The following is a 26,382-nucleotide window of genomic DNA, read 5'->3' as shown; positions in this document are numbered from 1 at the left end:
AGTAGTAGTTCGCATGGTTCATTAGGTTAGTCGATGCTGAATGCTATGATGTGTTATATTATATGGCTTACCTTTCGAGATGTTGAAGAATTCTCTTTTGTATGAATAGTGCATGTTGGAATTCTTGTTGAAAAAAATAGATTTCCAGTGTCTTTTCTGGTGTTGGGAGACAGTCAGAAGGAGTTTTTCATGGAGATCAAAAGTTTAGCCCTTTACAGATTTTGCCGGCAGAATGTGCAGTATAACTTATTTGCAGGAATTTTATTTCATCCTTTTGTTCTATGCTGATGCTTCCAGAAGTTTTAGTTGATTGTGGTTTAAGTCTTCTGGGGTATTGAATTGGTGAGATCTCAAGTCAGTAAGAGGATTGCTAATCTAAATCATCTTGTTATATAGTTTTTATTGCTTATCCTGGGAAGGCTTGGCCTCCAGTCTCCAGGATATATCCACTTGTTTTCTATATTTTTTTCAGAAAAGTATTTGCTAGAATATAAAGTATCTGAAGGATGACAAGTTAAGACTTGGTAGAAGTTTGTAAGTTGTTTTTTGAGGTCGAGGGCTTGGCAAATGGGTGATTCGTTGTTTTTGATAGTTCTAGCGTCATAATGTTGGTTAATTATTAGTAACCTATGTTCTTTCCTTCTATCTAATGACTCTCTGGTGCTTGCTCTCATGCTAGAAAGTAGATGGTCATTTCAATGTCCCGTCATCCTTGATGTGTTGTGGATAGAGAAGGAAGGGACTGATTCGATATTCTTTTAAATGTGAATGAGGATGAAGGTTTCTTTTGTTAGGGTAACCCTTGAATGAAAATGGAAGAGGGTGTGCAAGTAAAAGTTGTTTAGATTCACATGGAGTAGAGAGTAGGCAATTAAAGGTCATGCCTTGTTAATCTGAAATGCTGCTAATCTAAGGCGTTCTACTTTCAGGGGATATGATTTTTGTGTTGCATAATATCTTAGCACTGGAAGGGCAGGCATTACTTCCCTTTCATTTTCCCTCATCTGTACCCAATATGTTAACGAAGATCTTTTCAACTCATAACGCCAACTAACGCCTATATTTTTAACATTTCTTAATTTCTACCTATTATTCTACCTTTCTTTCATGTGGCTGTTGAATTGCAACCGATGCAAGTTTCCTCGGACTAATCAGTACTTTTGGTATTGCTTCTAAAAGTTGGCTTGTCTGTATATTAATGTAGTTGAAATGTCCTAGTATGTCTTTAAATTTATATAGCAAATACTACATTACTAAACTAGTGCTTGACCATACGAATCTGTACATGCATTTAGACTAGCAATTATGAGTCGAGGTTTGAGGTTCTATCAGCTTCATCTACACAGCATAGTTCCTCACTCTAATTGATGAAGAGACATCATCATCAAAATAATAAGGCACACCTACATTTTAGTTATATAACCGGGAAATGTCTATTTTGATCTATTCAACCCTCCGGCTATTACTTTATTAAGCAAATAAACATGATTGATAAGGACAAATGGAACATGATGAAATTATAGTCAAAGTTGATACTGTTTATGCGAATCTGACTGTAATTACAAAGCATAGTTGTCTTTGTATATTGTGATTAAAAGCTCAGTGACTGTCTCGGCCTTTTCTTTTTTCTTTTTGCGTCATAAAACAGTTGCTGACTTATTCTTATTAAACCTTTATTGATTGATAAATGTTAAAATCAGGACTTGGTAAGCCAAAATTTCCATGAATGAAGTATGAAAGTGCTCCATCTTTTAAGCTTTACGGGGTTTAAAAACCAAGAGAATAAAACGCAATTTGACCACTAATATTGTTATAACGTGCATAATTTAATTCTTTTTCAAATTTATGGATTTTTTAATCTAAATATTTGAATATTTGGTTTAGATCAACTCTATTTAAAAAAAAAATACAAAGACCCTCTTGATAATAAAAAATAATTAAAAAATTATAATATTATTTAAAATTTATTTTATAATTTTAGTACAATTAGTAATTAAACAATAAGTAACTATTACCATCATTATTTCACTGAAATCACTCACTTCCACTATCTTCAGCACCACTACTATTATAATTATCTCATTCGTACTATAATAATATTTATCTTTTTTATTATACTTGTTTAAACATCAATATATATATTAATTTAAATAATTTAATATAAAAAATTAATTTTTTTATTTTTCATTCTATCCACCCCTTTTTTAGAAAATATGTAACTCACTTTCTCATTTTTGTAAAAAAAAAAAAGAAAAATTAATTAATATAAAAATTTAGGTTAAAATGTCCAAAATTTTAAAAAATAGCTAAATTAAACTGAACAATAAAGTTAGTGGCTAAATTGAACTTTATTCCAAAACCAAGAATGGGCTTTTTGGATACGCGGGAAAAAAGGTCCCTTGTTACATAACAAAGCTGTAAAATGTGTATTACGTAACTTATTTCAAGGTAAAGGTAGATAGGAGTCATTTTTATTGGCATCCCAAACAGCATCAAAGTTGTCTAATGTGTACTGAAAACATCTATTACAGCGCTAATTCATCCTTTGTCACGGCCTAAAAGTGACAGTGCCAAACGATATATCACTGCATAGAAATTGAAGCGGACATGTCAGTTACAAATTCGACGAATTTCATGGGTACACTAAATTACCAAAATCCAATACCACCTATAGCTAGTTTTAGACAAGTTTCCTCTGAAGGGCGATCTGAGACAATCTAACATTTGCACGATCAGCAGTTTCTTTGCTATCACCAGTTTCTAGGCTTGGTTCGATTGAGTACCTAGTTTTAAGATTAATATGTGTCTAATAATGATCATGTATTCTCCATCAGCAAACATGATATTCAACAAGTTACCAAACTATATTCATGGGCAGAGACCTTCAGTCTAGCACAGAAGTTATCAGGAGCTAGAATGTTAAGACACTAAAGTCTCTATTGACAGACTTGTTACCTCTGAAGGCTTTCAGAAGCTATTCCTTGTTATGAGAAGCAGAAGTGCAAATCGCACCCAAGCTAAAAATAGAGGGTTAGCTGGAAAAGCAAATGTAACTACAGCCACCTGCAATTCATACTTTTTGACTCAACTCTACTCTAGTAGTCACCAGACTTTCAACATTAGTCCATCTGGCAGCTCTTGCTGAAATCGTTATTCTTCATTCTCCCATGCTCTAGCTATTGTGCACCCTAGACCACCGCCATGTAGTTAGGTAGGGGCAATCAATCAGTAGTGATGGGAATCTAGGAATGAATGGGGATTCCTATCAATGTAAAAATGAACTTAAAATGACATCATTGATTTTAATTACTAGTATTAGCCATCAAACTATCAGATTATAAAGCAGCAACTGGTGGGAATCACAATTTGTATCCATAACATCAATAAACCAGATACAAACTAAACAACTCATATTCTGTTTCAAACACTTGAGGAGAATCATTATCTCCGAGAACCTGAAAACCCATTTTCTGCAAAGCTGACCTGAAAAAGTTGTTTCCACATATTCTAGCAAGTTTCTGAGCCCCCTAAAATGACAGAAAAGATGCTCAACTTCATTAAAAGAAATAATTGACATCTAAGCTTAAAACAAGCTATAACACTTCAGAGAAAAGAAGGGGCTTTCTTTTTTCCAATACCTCTACTGGAACTATCTTCTCCAAGAATAACTTTTATGGAAGATACAAATTTTTGTGCACCTGGAGGTGATATACATGTTGCACATAGATGAGCAGAGAGGTGTACTCGAGATATTGTATAAGCTCCTGCAAAAAATAAGCAAACTTCAGCCATTAGGCATGCACATATTATCACTACTCTTGATCAATTGGAAACAAACTTATATATTCTGCAAGGGAAAAGAAACGAAAACAAAAATTACAGAAGTCTTTCACTTTCTAGAACTCATGCAAATAACAAAACCATACATCTGCAGATACATGGCAGGTTTTCCAAATAGATATAAGTCTCAATATTCATACAGCAATTTCCAATTGGTAGAGAGGAAGAACAAAAGAGTGTAAATACTAAATTCCAAAGGCAATCTAGAGGTCAAGGTGTTGCCTTATGTACTGCATATGACCATACACAAAGTCCAATGCAAAAAATCTTCTCATGACCTTTCCAATTCACAACTTTCAAGACATGCTAGTATACAAAAGAAAAGTAAAAAATGGTGAAGATGGACTCTGATTATGATTTTGGGTGAAACAAATCACATAATTCCTACACAAATTTCCAGGATAGTATATGCTCCTCACGACCTGGATATCATTATAGAATAGTTAGTATGACAAGAAAGTTAAAATGGTAACACACCTAATCCAGCAGTATATCCACCAAATGATCCAAATGATTTTGTAAAAGTTCTCATCATAATATCCACATCAGCAGTATCCACACCTAAGAGTTCACAAACACCTCTTCCTGTTTCTCCAACAGCTCCAATGCTGTGAGCTTCGTCCAAATAAAATATGCCTACGACAAAGACAAACAAAATTTATTTACTTTTTGGTTTACTAGAATTGTAAGAATTAGAAATGAAATGGTATGTTTTAAGTTAGGAATTTTTCATGACAACATAAAAAGTTTCTCTACTTATAACTTAAAAGGATAAACTGAAAAAATCCAAGATGCATAAATTGCAAGAAGATTAAGTGCATCACCTTATATATCTTGCATATGGCCGCAATCTCAGGAAGTCTGCAGACTTGCCCTTCGATACCATATACACCCTTGTCAACGACTATATCTCCTTCCATGGTCTGTGCGTCCTAGGTTGTCCCTGGGCAATTTGATCTCTTGAAAATTTCTCAAAGTGAGATGGTGCTAAAACAAAGAAAGCAAACATTTTATAGGCATATGAAGCCTGGAATATTCTTTCAGAAACCAACATAGAAATAAAACTTATTATTATGTTGTAAAACTCGAATTGTCCGGTCCTCGAGCACCATTGACAATTGAGTAGTTGTGGTTCAATGAATCGCTAATTGTAAATCCTCTCTATTCGATAAATTGGCGGAAATAAGCAATTCATACATGATAGTAGGAGATTAACATGCTCGTAATAAAGGTTATATGCATACTTTCCCAATCAGGAAGGAAAGATGGCAGAATTTGTCATGTACTCTATACTGCAAACAGGGCAGCTGGCTTTCCAGCAAAGTTTGCAACATACTCCTCTAGTTCAGTACTGTCGAAGTCCTGATCAAGAAATTCTCCTTGAATACCAAATATCAGAATGAAGAGGATTGAACTTACTGCAGAAAGAAATCGCATACCTCCATCAACACGAGCATTACAAATACTCGGACAAAACCGATTCAACCACTCAATAACACATGGCATGTAATATTCATCTGGCTGCAGAAAAACCCAATATAATTATATGATCCCAAATTAAGACACCTAGTAGCAATTAATCCACAAAATGCTTAGAAGTTAAAATAGGTATCAAATAACAAGAATGTAAAAATCTGAGCAAAATTATATATGAAATCACTTCACTGTCTTGTTATTGTCATCCGAATAACGTTCAACCACATCAAGCCAAGCATCAGGAGCACTCGATATTGGCCAAGAGATATCAAAGCAAGAAGCACAAGATAAAATTATATTATACAAAGTTACAAACCCAGAATAATCAAATTCATGATTTTGCATCAGTAAATGCTTTTAAATCAAAATGATAACACAACTAAAAAAATACTATTATTTCAGCTAACATTTTAGAATCAGAAATTGCTAATTAATTTTTCAAATCAAGACTTGACGCGCGCATATGCTTCACAGATAATTTTTTTTTTTTAAATAAAAAAGAAAAAAGAAGTACAACGTCACAAGGTAATGAAATAATCTATAAACCTGAATTCAATGATAGAGACGGCGCAGGTAGAAACCTTCAAGGCCAAAACAGATCAGTGCATAACCCTAAAATCGAAAAACAAATGCGTCAGTAATAATAAAGAAGCATTTGGAATAGCGTGAAATGAAGAGAAAAAGAAATGATAAACCTGAAGATATCTGGCATAACACCAATCAAATATTTTCCTGAAAAAAATCACGGAATTGACCAAAGAGGAAGAGGAAGCCACAGCCGAAGTATGTGCTCAAAGCGGTCAAATACGGAAGTTGTAATCATTCTTTTCCTTCTTCTATTTAATCATATATCTGCCTCTAATAAATATTGTTTATGAGGAAAATGATGATGTTGAACTTGAAGTTAGAAATAGAAATTGTACAAAAAAATAAAAAAATAAAAAGCACGATTAAGATCCATAATTGTAAAATGCTTGGTTTAATTCCTATCAGAATTGCACTGGTAGAATTTCATGAGATTCCCTGGCTCGACAAATAAAATATAACAAGAAAACCCATTTGATCAGTTAATTTAGCACAGGTCTTCGTTAACTTTATAATGGAAATCCCATGGCAGCCAATGAAATTCAATTCTTAATATTCTTTGCATGGATGTTTTCGTCAAGTTGATCAACATGACAGCCAACTTAAATTGGTAAGATACATATTTAAACACATAAATTTTATTCATTTAATTACTTTTTTAATATTTTAATTTTTAATTAAATTTTATATGTTATAATCTCTTATATATATTTAACTTTTAATTTAATATAATAAATACTTTAATTTTATTTTTTATTAAACAGTATATAAAAATATATTGAATGAAGTCTAAGTATTAGGTGAATTCTAATGAACTAGTAATTTTTAATATCTTTATATATTTTATTGAATAAAATTTATATTAATTTATATAAAATATTTTAAATATGTATATTTTATATGAAATACATACTAAAACATTTTTATGTAAATTTTTTTAAAAAAGAAAGGCTTTTTATGTAAATTAAATTAAAATTTTATAATTTTTATTTAATAAATATATAAAAATATTGAAAAATCACTATATATATTAACAAATATTTAAATATTCATTAAATTATATCATAAATTAAGATATCAAAATGATTAATTTAAGCAGTTTACTAGTATATGTAGTGCTTTAATAACAATTATATACCTTAAATGACGAATTTTGGTCAAATTGCTTCCAACTATATCATCATTGCACATATGCAAGAATGAAATCTTTCTTTGCATATATTCGAGGACAAAATCTCTCCAAAAGTCAATAAAAAACTCCGAACTTATATTTTAAAAGAATGCTTAAATATAATATGTAATATTAGAAAGAAGAAAAAAAACGTAAAGAATCACTGGTGTGGTAGTCCAAAACATCAGGATAAGTAAATAGTCTTAACTAAAAGCTTATCCTGCCTAATAAAACGACACAATGAGGTAGCTTCGGACCGCCTAATTAGTGCATGCATGGAAGAGATGTTATTAAGGTCTAGCATGAAAGATAAGAGCCAGTCAGACTAGCCAAAGGAGACTGCCTATCATCAGCACCCACTCACAGAAAGAGCTTTTCCTCATGCATTGTTAAACTCTTTGATAAAATGGGAGGAAATAGGCAAGTCATCCTTGGCTATCAAACATAGCTCTTCATCTTCATACAAGGCCTCTCTTCCTCATCTTCTACCTAGATAAGCTAGCCAGCTATTCATTAGCTGATGATACACCTTGCTTCGTTTAGATAGGAAACCTCCTATTTATAGCTAAAATGAGGAGTGATGGTGAGGAAAAAATCATATTCCAATTGGCCGTGCAACAAATCAATACCCAAAAAATCGAATTTATTCTAGAATTAGAAAGGACCAACATTTGTTTTATATATATTTATATATAGATGTTCACTTTTGCTAGGTGTTGGTTTCATAGCTCTTAAATTGGGAATTGACTTCTAAGGTGAAAAACAACTAGCTAAAGTGGCAAAAAGAAAAAGCTCAATTTGTGTGTCTATGAATAGCAACTTGCATTGTATCAGTTCGTTTTGACCTCTAATTCGTTGAAATGGGGATGTATGATTCTCCTCCTGACAAGAAGTATATATTTATCCTTTATAGAATTTTGTTAATGTTACTGGGTGAAGCACTGGCCTACGGAATCAGACTAATAGGTTTCTTTTTGGCACCAAGAAATCTCACAATCCATCCAATCTCCTCATCTAAACTTCTTTTTGTTTTTCTCCAAAAGAATAACCCTTTATAGTTGTAAATCAACTGTTTTGTTCAAATATAACTGCTAAACGTGATATTCTCTCATAGATTAATTAATTTAATTAGTGAATATATCATGACAAATATTGATTGCCTGATGATCGAGTAGAAAATGGGGAATAACTTGGATTCTTTCAACAAAAAATGAAATGTTATTTTTAAGGTTTTATCAAGGAACTGTAATAATTAGAAATGTGTCATCCGTTCATTGACTTCTTTCGCTTATGATATATCATTTTCACTATTCCCTGCAGTAGTACCCACAGAAACGAAAAATTGTCAACTACTTTCTATTAACCAATCATCCATATTGGTTTCTGTTTTTCTTTTCTTTTTTTTATATTCCATTTGACTTGGAAGAGTCGCATTCAGATAAATATGTGTTTTTCATCCCATAATGTCACAACACTTGAGATAGACTTGCAATGCCATATTATTCCAAGCTTCTTCAGTTAAAAAGTAGCCCAACGATATGAGACCGATCTTACTCGGTTTCACTTTACCTGCTTTTGATTCTGCTGTTCATGAATAAGTATGGGCATGATAGCTGCCTCCACCTTTGCCAGGGCAACCAGACCACCTTCTCGGTTCTCCTATGTCTATCTTTTTCCCCCCAGTGCTGGACCGAAAAGAAGATTATGCTTTAATTCCGTCCTATCTAGATGCAAGTGGAACTTGCATTGCATGTGCATATGTAGAGGCATGGTCGCCACTCGGGTCGCCACTGCGCACTCCAACCAACAGTAAAAGACTTGAAATAATTCTAAATCAAATTCCAGTAAGAGGGAAGATTTATGAGAAAAAAAGAGCCACTTCTATTGTTGATGATACAGCCACTGTTCAGTTATGAAACTGGTACATGTTTAATGTATATCAGATAATGCAATGTGACACCATTCCGATGTAACAAAAGAAACGTTGTTGCAATTTGATTATAAATGAGCTATATCAATATCAAACTTAGTCGGTGTCTCTGTGATATTATACTTTCGATGAACTTATAAGATAAACTACTGTATACGTAACTGCATAATACATAGTGCAGCTTGAGGTTAGCCCACCCAATCTGTACAGCAGGAACCTTACTTTTGCAAAGACAGGTCCTCGTACCCATAAGTTCATCAACGATACAAAATAGCAGCTGTAAGGTTCTGGGTTGCTCTTGGATTTGGGCCTAGAACTGGGTTTGTCGTTCGTAGGCTGTCCAAATTTTTGAGGTTTCGCCAATCGATACTGTAAATCAAGACTGTTGGGATGAAATCCAACGAAATTAATTTAAGAAAAAAGAAGAAGAAGCGAATGAGATGTTGTTAACGTTTGACCGAGAAAAAAGATTATCCTAAATATTAACTATTAAGTCTTTTGTTATAATGTTTACTGAAAAGAAGGAAAAGAAGAGATGATTCTCATACGCGTAAACTCTTTGACTGAGCTCTATAAGAAATTCGTTTTAGCCCCATAAATTGTGCTACGCTTTAAGCATTACTTACTCAATGAAGCAATATAACTAGAACAAGTGTCTTCACTTCACATTCACACTATGCCCTCTGAAGTTGAAGTAGTTCAAAGTGGCACTTTATCACTTCATACCATTACCGACCCAGCTAGTACTCTATATATTATTAAAAACAAATATTCTCAAACATAATATCTGGTTAGTTGAGTATGAAAATGATATCAAACCACTCTTGCCTCTCTGATCTAATACCCAAATCCATATGAAATAATAACCTTTTTAACACAAATGACATGGTATATTTTTCTTTTTAATGTGATTATGTCAAATCTCATAAGCTAGCTATAATATTCTATTCTTTTTCCAAATAGATTAGAGACTTAATATTTAAGGACATAATCTGAGTAAACATTTAACTTAATATATGTATGTATGATGTGTGATTGATGGATGGTGATGCCACCAACACACTACAGTACTATACTTCTATATTGAGAAAGTCAAAGAATTAAACCGGCGGGAGTTGTGGAATTAAAAATTGCAGGAACCACCTAACTAAAAAAGAAATGCATGAAGTAGATTTCACTCCAGAAACGATATAATAATGTCTCATGTGTGAGCATCATTTTCTCACTTTTAGCTAAGTGTACCCACAACAGCATGGCAGAGGTAATTCATATTTGTAGTTCTGCTTAGCCCTCTACTTGCGCTCTACGTATATGTGCGTCTTAATTAATCATCAATTGACGGCCATGTGTTAGAGTCTTGTTGATCAGGCCAACCCCTGAAAAACAAGACTTTCAATCCTTGCATGATAAGTGGAAAATCTTGACTATGCAAGCCATCTAGAGAGGGCCGACGGTTTGATGCATGTGAACGTGAGCTGCGACCTTACCTACACACTTTAATTAACATTAAAATTTAAGTACTTACATTAAATTAAAAATTAAAATTTTAAAATAATTAAACATCTAAATTTGAATGTCTAAACATGCATTGTATCATAATATGCTTATATTGTCAAAAAAAAATATACATATAAAAAAATCTAATTTAATTAAGTAGTTATACACAAAAACTCATGATTTGAAAATGTGATAAAATTATTCTCCAATCCAATCGTTACTTGTTGTGAAATAAAAAATAAAAAAGTAATTGTAAAATAAAATTAAAAACAAAGTAAATAAAGAGAGAATAAAAAATAATTCTCTTGTATCGTATATATATATAAATAATTAAAAAAATAGAGTTATATTTATATAAAAAAATCTATCAATGATAAACATTTAATATTACTCGAATGTTATAATATTATCATTAACATGACCTATATTTTTCTTTTTTCTTTTTTTTCGCTTTAAGCAATTTCCGATCCGATTCCATCCTAATAAAAAGGCGTGAGTTTGGGATTATAACATTTCGGGCCAACATTCATTATGGGATAAGGGTAGGATACGGGTCATATATGCGTGTATCCACTATTTCAACAAGCTAATTATATATATTCTCAAAAAGAAAGAAAACAAGCTAATTATATAAATCTGTGTCTACTAATTTTATTAGTATCAACTTTAGAATTCATTTAGTAGCTAATTTATGAGTTATTGACTTTATATATATATGTCACGACCTCATCCGTGGGCCCGTGACCGGCACTAGGGAATGGGTAGGCGTAAGGCTACCGAAACCCGTAGTAAGCCTGACACTCACTGACTTAAACAAATCTCATCTCAAATTTATATTATTAAAGCCACAAATTATCTTAATAGCTACATTCTACATAAATACTTCGGTCTGCCAGAAAATTTACAACTGATACATCTACTAATTACTACTGCGGAGAATCTAAGATTTACCAATTTACATACCAAATCAAATACATCACCCGATGATGAAGGAGTCGGATTCTTGAATAAGAGTCGCGAGAGGACTAACGATCAAAATAAATGAGTCGGCGAGTGAGTTAAAATCAAATAATCTGGGGACTATTGCATTCTTCTCAGAAAATATAGATTATTCAAATCAGTATATCAAACCATGCACGTAAATACAAATCATATTATAATCAAATACCATAATAAATAAATAAATAAAAATATATATTTACTTTTACGGGACGAGTGGCTCGGTAGAACCCTAACCCCAAATTCTAGTAGCCTTTCGGCTCTCTTAATCCAACAGTGCAGCCCGGAGAGCAAGCTCGATCGGGGTCCTTACTTCCGACTGAACACTTGAATTCCAAATAAGCCGGCGCCCAGAGAGCGTTGCTCGATCAGGGACCTTAACTCCGGCAATCAACTGAACTTAGCCCAGAGAGCAATGCTCGATCAGGGCAAACAAATCCATAATAGCCTTATTACCTATCTTTGATCATTAATGCAACCCACGGGTAGCATGTTCTCTGAAAGCCACATCTCCCAAAACGCAATCATCCATTTAATAAATATCATTGTATAATGAAATTATTCAACCATATCAAAATAACGATTAACAATTAAGAGTAAGACATCAGGCAACTCATGTGGAAAACTGATTATATTTGGTATTATTATAACATTACTATAATAATACTTATATTATCTTCAATAATTAATAATCCAGTGAAATTATTTACGTTGCGATACTAATAACCATATTAAGCATAAACTTCCAAAATAGCATATTAAAATCGGACTTAGCAATAGTGCAATGATTAAATGACTTTAACTCATGACCTCCTAGCTCGCTCTGGTGCCTCGGTTGGAGCGAACAAACGGACAATCTAGTCACGGAAAATAATTTATCAAAACGCTGAAATAATCGATCATTAATCCTAGGTCTAGACTCCTAAGAATCTCGACTCGGGAGAATTCTACCGAAATTCGGCAAAACCTCCCCGCAACATGGACATTACCCCTCGTAAAAGCGGGTCCGGGACGCGGAAAAATCGCAAATATCCAACAATTCAAACAACGGGAGTCGGGTCCCCAAACTTCACTATTTCCCGACTATGGCAATTATTTATGACTCACAAATATCATCAAATACTCAATACAATCAATAGACACACAAATTAAATCAAAGAATTTCTAAAATTAATGGGCCGGGAGATAATTACCGAGACACTCGATCGCCGGTCGACTCGCTTCGGAGTCCAATCGACGATCCGGACAAACCATCGGACTACAACGGCCGGCGATGATCCCCGCTTTCGATTTTCCGATCGACACCGATCGGTAGGAGATTCTGGACGATCTCGATTCGCAACGAAGTCCGATCGCCACGAAACCGGTGCCATTTCAAAGCTTGGTGAGGAGAGTCGGGATATGTCCTCCGATCTTCCATAGCTGGGTACTTTCTCTCTCCACCGATCTTCCATCTCCGGCCACCAGGCGTGCGAAAGCTCTCTTGAAGGGAGCCGATCGCCACCAAGATTTCTGCCTCACTCTGCGATTACGCCACCTGCTGCCGACACCCACTCTCCTCCTCCCTCTTCTTCCCGATTTTCTTTCCTTTCAATATCGACATTAGGCCCCCGAACTTTTCCTTATTCCAAAATAAATTTCCAATTTAGTCCTAACACACAATTAAATTAAATAATCAATTTCCAACTTAAAATTTAATACTACTAATCAATTATAATACCAATTTTCCCAAAATTCTTTTATAAACATCCTTTACAATTCTACCATAATTTTTCAATATATAATTTTACTTATATAAATATGCATTTAGGAAAATTTTGAATAACCAAATAAAAATATAATTTATTCCTCAAATAATTTATTTAATTAACTCCTTAAAAGTCAAACTAATTGGATATGGAAAAATAACTCATTTATTTATCTAACATGAACATTCAAAATTTGTATTTAAATCATTCCAATTAAACCGAATAAAAATAAAGCTAAAATTAACTTAAATAAAAACTCATTATTAAATATATAAAAATTCGGGGTATTACATTCTCCCCCCCTTAAAAAAAATTCGCCCTCGAATTTTAAAAGAAAATGGGCTTCACTTAAGACTGAAACTAATTAGGAACCTCTCATCTCCACTCGGCTTCTCGGGAACTTTCCTCGGCAGAAACTAAACTAAACCACAAGACTCATCGATAAAACCCTTAAATAAAACTGGCGAACCTGAAAATCCGCGATCCTCACTTACTACTCCTCGGAAACCAAATCTTTACTTGCTTCCACACACTAAGGGTCCAACACGAGCAAAAGATCGAAAATACACTTCCTCAACTCAGACTTACAAACAACTGGATTTGACCTCAGAGAACATTACTAATACTTGGCGGCAAGTCCAACTTACATGCCACCTCACCAAACTGCCGACAAAACCAAAGGATCCTCACAACTTTATTTTCTTACCAAACCACATCACTTATGACATAAAAGTCACCTTATTAATACATACTCTATAACACCAATCTCCACGTGCCCCACTCGGGTTCGCACAACCCTTCTGCTTCTAAAAGTCATCTTCACCGCTTTCATGAGAAAAGAACCTCCTTTTATAGACCTGGACCAACTCTAGTCTTGCCTACAATCTACTCGCCAACTTCCTTCCAAATGACATGCCCTTACACACGCAGAAAATTCTTAACATCCACATCACATCATCAACGACATAACATCCATCTGATCGCATCAACCGATATAAACCATGCCATCCTGACACAAGATTCCTCTTTGACTAAAATTCAAAAGCGTCCTTTATTATCTAACATGGGGCCTACTACGCCACATATTCATTCTCACAGCAACTCAGCTCGTCATCCAGAGAATTCTCAAGCTAACACCATTCGCTTGAAAAATTTACTTATTTATTTACTTTATAATCATCATTGATAAAGGCTTTATTATCTTGGAAAAAAATACTTTAATAAAATTGTAAAACCTCTAGCCATTTCTTTATATAAAATTCTACAATATCGCGCGCCAGGGTGATAATGCCCCTACCACCAAGGGTTGCAATGCACGATGTATGATGCATGTCCTAAAATGAATTTATGCATGTCTAACAGTGAAATGCCATAATGCATTCTTACGGGACTGGGCGCAATATTATATTTTAAAACACTTGTTCTACTTAGAAAAATAGATAATGTTCGCTTAAGTTTCTCTGGATTCTGAGCATCCGAAAATACTCCTGCCACCTTTCTTAAGCCCCTTACAACCACAAAAATCAACCATAAAACTCTAACATCCGCTCAACTTCCCAGGCACTAACGTCGGCGCTACTCAATAAGACGATGCCTGATGCGATGACGAGGCAGTCCATGACACGACTGCAACCTCGCTCTACACTAAAACTGACTGCGGTGCCCACCATCAAAACAACAATCAAAACTTCTAAAGGCGGACTGCACTAATCACTTGAAGAAACAGCACGAGTCTATCGCGCTTCGGATCTTTCCATCGCTACAAAGCTCATTCTCAGCACAGCACCAAAGACAAGCTCACGAAAAAAGAAAGACAGACTCTCTAACAGAGAAGGCTGAGACACTGGAGTCAATGAAAACAACAAGACAGACTTGATCCTAACTCCGCAGTACCAAGAAAAAAATCTCAACTTAGGTCGAAGGAAATCTAAACCTAAGCTCTGATACCAACTTTGTCACGACCCCACCCGTGGGTCCGTGACCGGCACTAGGGAATGGGTAGGCGTAAGGCCACCGAAACCCGTAGTAAGCCTGACACTCACTGACTTAAATAAATCTCATCTCAAATTTATATTATTAAAGCCACAAATTATCTTAATAGCTACATTCTACATAAATACTTCGGTCTGCCAGAAAATTTACAACTGATACATCTACTAATTACTACTGCGGAGAATCTAAGATTTACCAATTTACATACCAAATCAAATACATCACCCGATGATGAAGGAGTCGGGTTACTGAATAAGAGTCGCGAGAGGACTAACGGTCACGAATCAAAATAAGAAATGAGACTCGGTCTAGAGTGAGTTAAAATTAAATAATCCGGGGACTATTGCATTCTTCTCGGAAAATATAGATTATTCAAATCAAGATATCAAACCATGCACGTAAATACAAATCACATTATAATCAAATACCATAATAAATAAATAAATAAAAATATATATTTACTTTTCACGGGACGAGTGGCTCAAGTGAACCCTAACCCCAATTCTAGTAGCCTTTCGGCTCTCTTAATCCAACAGGTCTGGCGCCCAGAGAGCAAGCTCGATCAGGGTCCTTACTTCCAGCCTGAACACTTGAATTCCAAATAAGCCAGCGCTCAGAGAGCGTTGCTCGATCAGGGACCTTAACTCCGGCAATCAACTGAACTCAGCCCAGAGAGCAATGCTCGATCAGGGCAAACAAATCCATAATAACCTTATTACCTGTCTTTTATCATTACCGGCAAGACGCGTCACCGATGCAACCCACCAGGTGGCATGTTCTACGAAAGCCGCATCTCCCAAAACGCAATCATCCATTTAATAAATATCATTGTATAATGAAATCATTCAACCATACCAAAATAACGATTAACAATTAAGAGTAAGACATCAGGCAACTCATGTGGAAAACTGATTATATTTGGTATTATTATAACATTACTATAATAATACTTATATTATCTTCAATAATTAATAATCCAGTAAAATTATTTACGTTGCGATACTAATAACCATATTAAGCATAAACTTCCAAAATAGCATATTAAAATCAGACTTAGCAATAGTGCAATGATTAAATGACTTTAACTCACAGAATTGGGCGACCTCCTAGCTTTGCTCCGGTGCCTTAGTTGGAGCGAGCTGAACAAACGGGCAATCTAGTCACGGAAAATAATTTATCAAAACGCTGAAACAATCGATCATTAATCCTAGGTCTAGACTCCTAGGATTGACTGTCTAAGAATCTCAACTCAGGAGAATTCTACCGAAAATCCGGCAAAACCTCCCCTACAACATGGACATTATCCCCCCGTAAAAACGGGTCCAGGACCTGCCAGAAAAATACTGCAAATATCCAACAATTCAAACAACGGGAGTCGGGTCCCCAAACTTCACTATTTCCCGACTCCGCCACACAGCACAAAAACACGACTATGGCAGACAAACTGACAATTATTTATGACTCACAAATATCATCAAATACTCAATACAATCAATAGACACACAAATTAAATCAAAAAAATTCTAAAATTAATGGGCCAGAGATAATTACCGAGACACTCGATCGCTCGGTCGACTCGCCTCCGGCCGCCGGAGTCCGATCAACGATCCGGACAAACCATCAGACTCACAACGACGCGCTGATGATGATCCCTGCTTCCAATTTTTCGATCTGACACCCGATCGTCCGAAGAGATTTACGGACGATCTCGGCCGTCGATTCGCAAACGAAGTCCGATCGCCATGAAACCGGTGCCATTTCGAAGCTTGAGCCGAGGAGAGTCGGGATATGTTCTCCGATCTTTCATAGCTCGCCGAAAAAGCTGAGAAAACGCGGCCGCCCCCTACTTTCTCTCTCCACCGGATCTTCCGTCTCCGGCCACCACAGGCGTTGCCGCTGCTGCCAAAAGAAAGCTCTCTTCGAGGGGAGCCGATCGCCACCAAGATCGGCCGGAACGACGCTCGGAACCTGCTGCCTCACTCTTTGCGATTCTGCCACCTCATGCTGCCGCTTCCGCCGCTGCTGCTGCGCTCACCGATGCCGATCGCGCCACGGCTCGACGACGCAAAGACACCGGCTCCTCCTTCTTCTTCACGCGCGACGCCCACTCTCTCTCCCTCCCTCTTCTTCCCCGATTTTCTTTCCTTTCAATATCGATATTAGGCCCCCGAACTTTTCCTTATTCCAAAATAAATTTCCAATTTAGTCCTAACACACAATTAAATTAAATAATCAATTTCCAACTTAAAATTTAATACTACTAATCAATTATAATACCAATTTTTCCAAAATTCTTTTATAAACATCCTTTACAATTCTACCATAATTTTCCAATATATAATTTTACTTATATAAATATGCATTTGGGAAAATTTTGAATAACCAAATAAAAATATAATTTATTCCTCAAATAATTTATTTAATTAACTCCTTAAAAATCAAACTAATTGGATATGGAAAAATAACTCATTTATTTATCTAACATGAACATTCAAAATTTGTATTTAAATCATTCCAATTAAACCAAATAAAAATAAAGCTAAAATTAACTTAAATAAAAATTCATTATTAAATATATAAAAAGTCAGGGTATTACAATATATATATATGAATGTGTTATAACTATTTAATTAATATTTATGTTATAATATTTTAAAAAAAAATTCTTAAAATGAAATAAATGAGTAGATAAAACAAGTATGTATAACAATAGTTAATATGCTAATAGAATTTTGTACGAATACTAATATTGAATAATTTATTTATTAAAAGCTCAATAGCTATTTAATATTAATAATTTCATATTTTTTATGAATATAAAATCTTATCTAATGTGGAAATGAAGTTTGAATTCAAAACTTCTACTTTTAAAAAAATTTATTAACTAACATCTTATTGAATTACTTCAGTCATTATCTATTATTGAATTAAATTTGTGAGTAAAATATGATTTTTTTTTTATAAAAATAAAGATGATTTATTTTTTATATTAAATATTTGTAGTTCAATTAATGACATAATACTAAAATTTAAATTTAAAAATAAGAACCATTCTAACATACTATGAGGACAAGATACTATATAAATTTGTAAAATTTATATTTTTTAATTTTAATAATTTATTTATATAATTAAATATTAAACTAGTCATACGTAATTATTGATCAACTAAATATATTATTTTTATTTATTAAAAATAAATATTATTTTTAAAATTTAATCGGTAATGCTTTATAAATATAAAATTTATTTGTATAATTTTTTAGTAAATTATTAAAAATAGTACTAATTGATTATTTATAATTAATTATAATATAGAGTGCTGAGTAATACTCTATCAAAACAGTCAAAAACAATATTTCTCAAAAATTGTTTTCACCAAACTGAAAGGACAGAAGAATAATCTACGAAAGGAAATAATAATCAATTGTAATACCATTAACATATCATGTGAATTAATAGACTTCGTAATTTTGGAAAGCAACTTTTTTATATTGTCCGTTTCTTTTTGTTCGATGAATCTCTATTTTTCTTGAACATAATTCTAATTTTTCCTTTTCCTCGTGTACAAACAACAGCAGAAAACATTAATTGTATCCATTTATTAGGATAATTATATTGTTTTCTTTCTCCCACATCTTTTTTTTTTTTGGTCCGGAACAAAGTGAGAGTATCGGCGACACCGTTTTCTTCCCGCTGTAATCACGCCCTACTAATACGTTACAAAACATCCGCCGTGTACGTGACCAATTAGAATTAACCTTACGAGTACGTTCGACAATCGTTGGCTCACAGCCCAATAACGCTACAAGATTTTAGTCAAAACATGATTATCCAACGATTAGAGAGATGCTGTGATAGATGTGGTGTGAGTATTAGCAATAGAAGCCGACGAGGATGAGAGTTGGAAATTTCACTATCCTACCTGTCAATAGCATCATAAAGGTAAGGTATTATTGAAAAGGGTTGGGCCCCACACTGCTATTAACTCTCAGCCCTTCGATTTTGGTTTCTGATCACTGACAACTTTCGGCCCAATTCCCGATTCTTTAACTACTATTTAATTTCACGCGCTGTCGTTCTGCGTGTTAACCACCATTTTTATTTTTGGTTTTGAGACAATGTAAAATTTTCCATTTGAAGGAAAAACTAAATAAATATGTTTATTATTAATTAATTGTTTGTCATATAATTCGGTTACTTTCAAGAAGCTAATATCTAAATAATAATATACGGATTTTTTTGTTATTTTTTTCATCAAAAGATATACATAAAAAGCCATGATTAATTACTTGAGATTATATATTTTAAGTAAATATTTATTTATCAAGATTGTTTTCCTTAATTGATAAATAAATAAATAAGTTGAAAGTAAGGATGAGAGATATATATTAAAGAAAAAGTGGTGGTTTTATTATATAATAATATAAGATTTCTATTCTAATTATTTATTTTATTATTGTTGAATTCATTTAATAGATTTAAATATAACAAGGATTTCTAAAAATAAAAAAGAAGTAAAATATCCACTCCAATTAAAAGATCATAGAAAATAATTTAGAAAAACTGCATATATTTAGTTTAACATCAGTGGATATTTTATTTTTTTAATTCTAAATGGATGTTTTAAATTTTATTTAAATTGAAATGTATAATTGTTATAACGAATTTGTAGATATAGGTCTTACTTTTCTTTTTTGGGAATAAAAAAGATGTATATTAAGTAAGAGAAAAGAATAGAAATTTAAAAGTAGAAGCATGTGAAAATATAAACATTTGGATACAAATGATCTAAAATTATCCTGAGGGAACGGGATAGCAAAAATTATTGAATCTAAACACAAAAGAAACAGATAACGGATTTCACCCGGCGGGAATGTGAAGTGAAAAGCATTGAGATCATACTGTTACAGATTAGATTCTCGCAAGTTGAACTTGAAGCTTGCTTGCTTGGCAGAGCATCTTTGGCGGGAGGTAACAATACGCCCGAAAGTTGCGTCTTGTGAACAACTACAGCAGTTACCATATTTGTTATTATTATTTCCTCATCCACTACAACACACACACAGTCTTTGGTCTTTGCTCCGTCGTTCCCAACACTGCCCATTCATCGCCACCGCCACCTCCGCATCGCGTCTTGTTTCTCTCTGTATACTCCACAAACCCTAACTCTCTTTTCCAAACACACAACTTAAAGAAAATCGAGTAAATCGCCATGAAAGTACCAGAAGACGACCCTATCAGTCTCTCAAATCAGCTTATACTTTCTCTTCTAGATGAAATCCCACAAGTACAGACTTTTAAAGGCAAATGGTCTCTTATCAAAACTAAACTTACCGATCTCCAGACTCAACTCACTGATTTCAACGACTTTCCTTCTTCTTCTTCCATTTCTACCCCTCTCTGCCTCGACCTTCTCCACTCCATTTCGCATTCTTTAAACGACGCTCTTCTCTTAGCTAAAAAATGCCAAACACCTAATTTGACCGAAGGTAAACTCAAAACTCAAAGCGACGTTGATTCAATTTTAGCCAAGTTAGATCGACACGTGAAGGACTCTGAGATTTTAATTAGAAGTGGTGTTCTCCAAGACGGTGCTGTTTCTACTGGTGCTTCTTCAAAGAGAGAAGCAGTTCGGGCTGAGTCCAGAAACTTGATAACTCGGTTGCAGATTGGAAGCAGTGAGTCGAAGAACTCAGCTATGGACTCTTTACTCCTCTTGCTTTTCGAGGACGATAAGAATGTAATGATTGCTGTAGCACAGGGCGTTGTTCCTGTGCTCGTTAAATTACTCGATTCAAGCTCTTTGGAAATGAAAGAGAAGACTGTCACTGCAATTTCTAGGGTTTCAATGGTGGACACTAGTAAGCATGTTTTAATTGCAGAGGGTTTACTACTTCTGAATCATTTACTTCGTGTTTTAGAGTCAGGTAGTGGTTATGCGAAGGAAAAAGCCTGTGTTGCCCTTCAAGCTTTAAGCTTTTCAAAGGAGAACGCAAGGGCAATTGGGTCTAGAGGTGGGATTTCTTCGCTATTAGAGATTTGCCAGGCTGGTACACCCGGTTCACAGGCTTTCGCTGCTGGTGTATTGAGAAACTTAGCTGCTTTTGAAGAAATTAGAGAGAATTTTATTGAGGAAAATGCAGTATTTGTTCTTATTGGACTTGCAGCTTCGGGGACTGCTTTAGCTCAAGAAAATGTAATTGGGTGTTTGTGTAATTTAGCGAAAGATGATGAAAGTTCGAAGATTTTGATTGTAAAGGAAGGGGGCATTGAGTGTTTGAGAAATTTCTGGATTTCAGGTCCACCTGTTAGGAGTCTTGAAGTTGCTGTCGATTTATTAAGCCATCTGGCTTCTAATCAAGCTATTGCAGAAGTGATTGTTTCTGATGAGTCTATAATTGCAAGGCTTGTAGCAGTGTTGGATTGTGGAGTTTTGGGTGTGAGAATTGCAGCTGCTAGAGCTGTTTATGAGCTTGCTTCTAACACAAAAACAAGAAAGGAAATAGGTGAATTTGGAATAATCGTTCCACTGATTAAAATGTTAGATGGCAAGGCTGTTGAAGAGAAGGAAGCAGCAGCTAAAGCATTGTCAAATCTTGTACTGTATGCTGGTAATAGGAGAATTTTCAGAAAGGATGAAAGAGGGATAATAAGTGCAGTTCAGTTATTAGATCCTTTGTTACGGAATTTGGATAAGCAATACACTGTTTCATTATTGGCTTCGCTTGTGCATTCTAAAAAATGCAGAAAACAGATGATCGCGGCAGGTGCATCTGTGCACTTGAAGAAACTTGTTGAGATGGATGTAGAAGGAGCAAAGAAGCTCTTGGATGGTCTTGGCCGGGGTAAAATTTGGGGCGTTTTTGCTAGGCCATAGAAGCCGCCTGTAGAATTCTTGAATTGGTGCATCACAGGAACATGGATTCAAAAGATGATTTGTTCATCTGTATGTACATTATTTGTGTTTAATTTTACTTGTTTCTATTTTTTGTTTGATTTTTTTTTTTCTTTTGTTTCATCTTTTTTGTTCATACAATTGTTAGGTTGCAGTAGGAGTAAAAATTAGTAGCTTAAATGCCGTTGGAGAAACTATTGTAGAGCCTCGCAATCTTCGTTTGTTGACCTAACTAGATTGGAGTCCATGTTCATTATCATAAACTCGATAATTGATTGTATTCGTGTTCAATATGACACTTCTGCTTTTGTGTATTGTTGACTCTATTATGGTATCCAAACCCAAGTTACAATCAAGGCATAGCTGTATCTACTTTGTAGGGACTAGGGAGGTCTCTTTTTCTCCCTATGAGTTAGTTTGAAATATCAACGAGTTAGTTTATGAGTTCCTTGTGTACTTCCTGATGCTAAATGCTTAGAATTTCCAGAAAGTTGGTTAATATTACATTTTCTATATAAATTCCTTGGTTTTAACTATTTTTGAGTGTTGCTATTAAGTTTCCTTGCGGATAGTGATTATCAATTTCTTTGTTCCAGAATGGGTTCTGAAGGCATATTCTATTGAGCATTTAGTGTTTTCTTGGGCTCCATTGCAAACTTCTGCAGATGGGTTAACCTTTTGGAAATTCTGCTATTCACTCACTCCATTGCCCGAATTACCTTCTCAAATGAATCACTGTCAGTCTCAGTAAAGAATTTTGTCCGGCATTTCTGGCTGTTATATAGAGGTATCTTCATTGATATTTATATATGCTAGGGTGGTCCTGCTTTTATAAAAGATTTGAAGCTCAAAACCAAGTTCATTTGCTTAATTCAATCTCCAAGTCTTCCCAACTCTCTGCATTAGAGTTGATGTTTATCTGATGGATAAGCACCTCCTCTTGCTCAATGGCCACTACGGCGCGTCAATATCATAAGGTCACAGAAACATTTTCTTCATAGAAATTGCATGTATTATAATCAGTGATGTTGATGGTTCCAACTACGCTAGACTAGTTTTACTTTCTCTGATTGATATTCTTCAGATTATAATTGATAAGATATTGGGACTAGACCATGTGCAGTTGTTCTTGTCCATGTGCATTTGTTCTGTGCCATATCCAGCCTTCTTGTGTCGGCTGTTACCTAAGCAAGCAAGCCTTCAGGACCTACCTCAACTTGGTTGCACAATCCGGTGAACCAGCCCCTTGCATTATGAAGTCCACGCTTATTGGTCGAACCTTTCATGTATAAAGAAAGAAGATAAATAAGAAGTAACAACTGGACGTTGTATTGAAGTGTGAATTGAATTCCATAGTGGGAAAACGAAAGAAGGCTGCACGCCTGCAAACCTGGTGAAATTCAGGATTTGGTGGTCCATGATTTTTATTTATTTTTGTGCTTCCCTTTTCCCATTTATTTGGGTCATTATGAGTACAATTCCTCGATGCTTTTTGTAAAAGAGCTGTAGAATAGGACCTGTTCAGCAAAACATTTTTCTCGTATCACACTCCCAACTACTTCCACAACCATTTTTTCAGAAGGGCGTTAGATTATAATTATTATCCCAGTACTGTACCAACCTGTTTCTCTTTTTCTAATCCAACTTGAATCATTATCGAAATCGAGCGTTGCATTTATCCCTCGACTAAGGCTCAGAGTATCTATATTGTTTTTAAAATACACGTTAAACAAACACAAGGCTACCCTTCTGTTCTTCAATCACGAATTACCCAAAATGAAAATCTGACCTTCATTATTAGCACCCACAAGGAAAAGAAGAAACACCTATGGATCCTTCTCCTTGATAAAGGCTTTTTCTATGTTGGGCTTATGTTTTTTCAATATTTGAAGGCATTTACTTCCTGTAAAAGTAGAATTGGGAAACAATAGCTGGGCCATTGGTAACACAGAAATATTGTGCCCAATCGAGATGGGTCGTCTTGTAAAGGAAGGTCCAATCTCTATCATCGTAATTCATACATAAGGGCAGGGAATACCGGAATAAGGATCCATCTTCAAGTAAAAATTAATGCTAGCTAGTACCTTTAGTATTAAATCAAAGAAAGAAATATACCTTTTTTACTTATTTATAAATAAATTGAGACTTTACTCCCGTTAAAATATAGACTTAAATCACTAAACTTACATTAACTTCTCATATTTAAATCTAAATCATAAGGTTAAGATTATGTAAAATTCTTCTGTATAGTTTGTGTGAATTGGTCATCATCTCAGAGACTATGGTGACTCAAAATTTATCCAAGAATTGAGGTTACAAAGAAAACGATCCATATATGTAGATTCTTTAGTTGTACACAAAAGTTTTCTTTTTCTTAATTTATTATGCATCAGCAGCTTTCTGTTAGTGAAATGTGTTATTATATCCGCACTGGGGCTGCTTTATTTTCATAAAATTGAAGCTTTTCTTTATAATTATTATTTTTTTTTTTATGAAAGAGTCGGTCATAAGTTGCAGCCATCCAATTAATATTTAAGTAGTCATTCTCATAGCTATGAGATTTCGATATTAAAATAGCCTTTATGTAATGGTCAACAAGAACAAACTGCAGAGGTTTAACATGAGCTATTTAAAAAAATAATAAAAAATCTAATCCCCTCTTATTTTTATTAAAATTTTATTCTTTAGTTTGCTGTCAGTCATTTTTAGATCGGTGGTTTTCTTTTTTGTATTATTCATTAATTTTATAAATAAATATTAATATTTTTTTTCATGAGTTTTATAGTTTTCTATTATAGAGATTTTAATTTCTCATTTTATATGAATTTTATGATATTTCATTACGAAAATATTACTTTATAGAAATAATAAAAAGAAAAATTAGATCAAATCTGACATTAAATAACTGTGGTTGTTAAAAGATATTTATAAAATTGTAATATGACTTAGTGCTACCGAATGGAGCGTTTTTTTTCGTAAAATTATAATATATTACTCTATCAATGATTGTTAAAAATAAATTTCTATATAGATATTTTTTGATGTTTGATGTTTATTTTTATCTTTTATATCAAAATATACTTGTGAAATATTCATATTTCTTTAAAAAAATAAACTGAAAATCTGATAAATACAAAAAAATATATTATTTATTGGATGAACATATGCCTTACTTCGTTGCCTATTAATTAATAATATATACAATATAGGCAAAGAATAAAAAAGGGCCTCCTATTATTTCAGAAAAGTAAATTGAACATTTTTTGTAAGAAATAAAAAAAAAAATAATTAGAAATGAAAAATGAAAAATTAAAGACAATTGTCTTCATATCCATGAAAAATTAAAATAGTAAAAAAAAAATAATTGTCTTTATATTGCGACCATCAAACAAATACCTAAACATTAATCAATTACCACAAATCGTTATCATCACTGCTAAATAAAAGCTTCACAATCCCATACACACAAATCCCTAACCAGCAGCAATCAGTTATGTGACTGGCTTGCCCTTCACCTTTCACACTCGCTTCCCTCGCAGCTATTGTTTTGGCCGCCGTTTGCTTTGATTGGCAGTGGCTTCCATCCTCACCGACTGCAACGATGAGGATAGTTGCATCTTGGAATTTTATTCCATTTTCTTGTTGAGATTTTTGATTGCTAATTGCGTTATCGATTTGGATTTAATTAAACCTTTTTCGAAAAGGAAAATGAGACAAAATATACAATTAAGAATTCAATTGGGTTTCCCCAAATAGTAGAATAGCTTTGTTTTGTACCTTCAGTGGGAGTTCAAGTTTCATTTGAGTAGCAATCCTTTTCACAAAGCCATTATTTTGAATCTATGTGTGCAGTACAATATTTAATGATACTGCTAAATAGCATCAATGATTCTCCTAAGTACGAAATAGGTGGTGGAGAAAAAATCGACATATTGAAACTAATTATATTATTCATATATTGTATCCTTTGGATTCAATTAAAATTCATAAATTCATTCTAAAACTTTCATCTGAACGTAAAATATAAATTAAATTTTTTTAAAAAAAAGTTATAATAATTCATTAATACTGTAATGGCGCATTTAAATGTTCTCGTAGATTTTGATCTTTTTTGGCTTGAAAAAGATCGATTTTTAGATTTTGATAGTCCTTAATCTAAATAGTGCTATATAATTTTTGGTGTAACTTTTCTTTTTTTTCCGAAAAGAAGTAGAGTGTTTCATCAGTTGTGTTCTTCCCTAAGCAG

At 33.9% G+C, this 26,382-nt stretch overlaps 1 protein-coding gene and 1 long non-coding RNA gene across 12 annotated transcripts; one reads left to right on the top strand and one right to left on the bottom strand.

The window, feature by feature from the left end:
- Positions 1-2,455: 2,455 nt before the first annotated feature.
- On the bottom strand, positions 2,456-6,471 carry LOC8275514. Of its 11 annotated transcripts, XR_007215646.1 has the most exons (8): positions 6,012-6,453; positions 5,863-5,928; positions 5,280-5,361; positions 5,085-5,202; positions 4,665-4,827; positions 4,318-4,476; positions 3,639-3,764; positions 3,297-3,527 (listed from the first exon to the last, which is right to left on the bottom strand). It is a non-coding gene; the product is annotated as an uncharacterized LOC8275514 (long non-coding RNA). The 11 variants fall into 11 exon arrangements; XR_007215644.1 differs by having other exon boundaries at positions 4,665-5,202; positions 5,506-5,928; positions 6,012-6,464; XR_007215645.1 differs by having other exon boundaries at positions 4,665-5,202; positions 5,280-5,357; positions 5,506-5,928; positions 6,012-6,464.
- A 13,576-nt stretch (positions 6,472-20,047) lies between these two features.
- Positions 20,048-23,703, top strand: LOC8275515. The gene is made up of 2 exons (XM_048373195.1): positions 20,048-22,187; positions 22,733-23,703. The coding sequence occupies exon 1, from the start codon at positions 20,454-20,456 to the stop codon at positions 22,116-22,118; it is 1,665 nt and encodes a 554-aa protein (XP_048229152.1). The 5' UTR covers positions 20,048-20,453; the 3' UTR covers positions 22,119-22,187; positions 22,733-23,703.
- Positions 23,704-26,382: the final 2,679 nt, after the last annotated feature.

Source organism: Ricinus communis, chromosome 4, assembly GCF_019578655.1.
Source record: "Ricinus communis isolate WT05 ecotype wild-type chromosome 4, ASM1957865v1, whole genome shotgun sequence".
In the NCBI taxonomy this organism is placed as follows: domain Eukaryota; kingdom Viridiplantae; phylum Streptophyta; class Magnoliopsida; order Malpighiales; family Euphorbiaceae; genus Ricinus; species Ricinus communis.
Note: the sequence above shows the minus strand (reverse complement) of the source record. Positions and strands in the feature narration are given on the sequence as shown.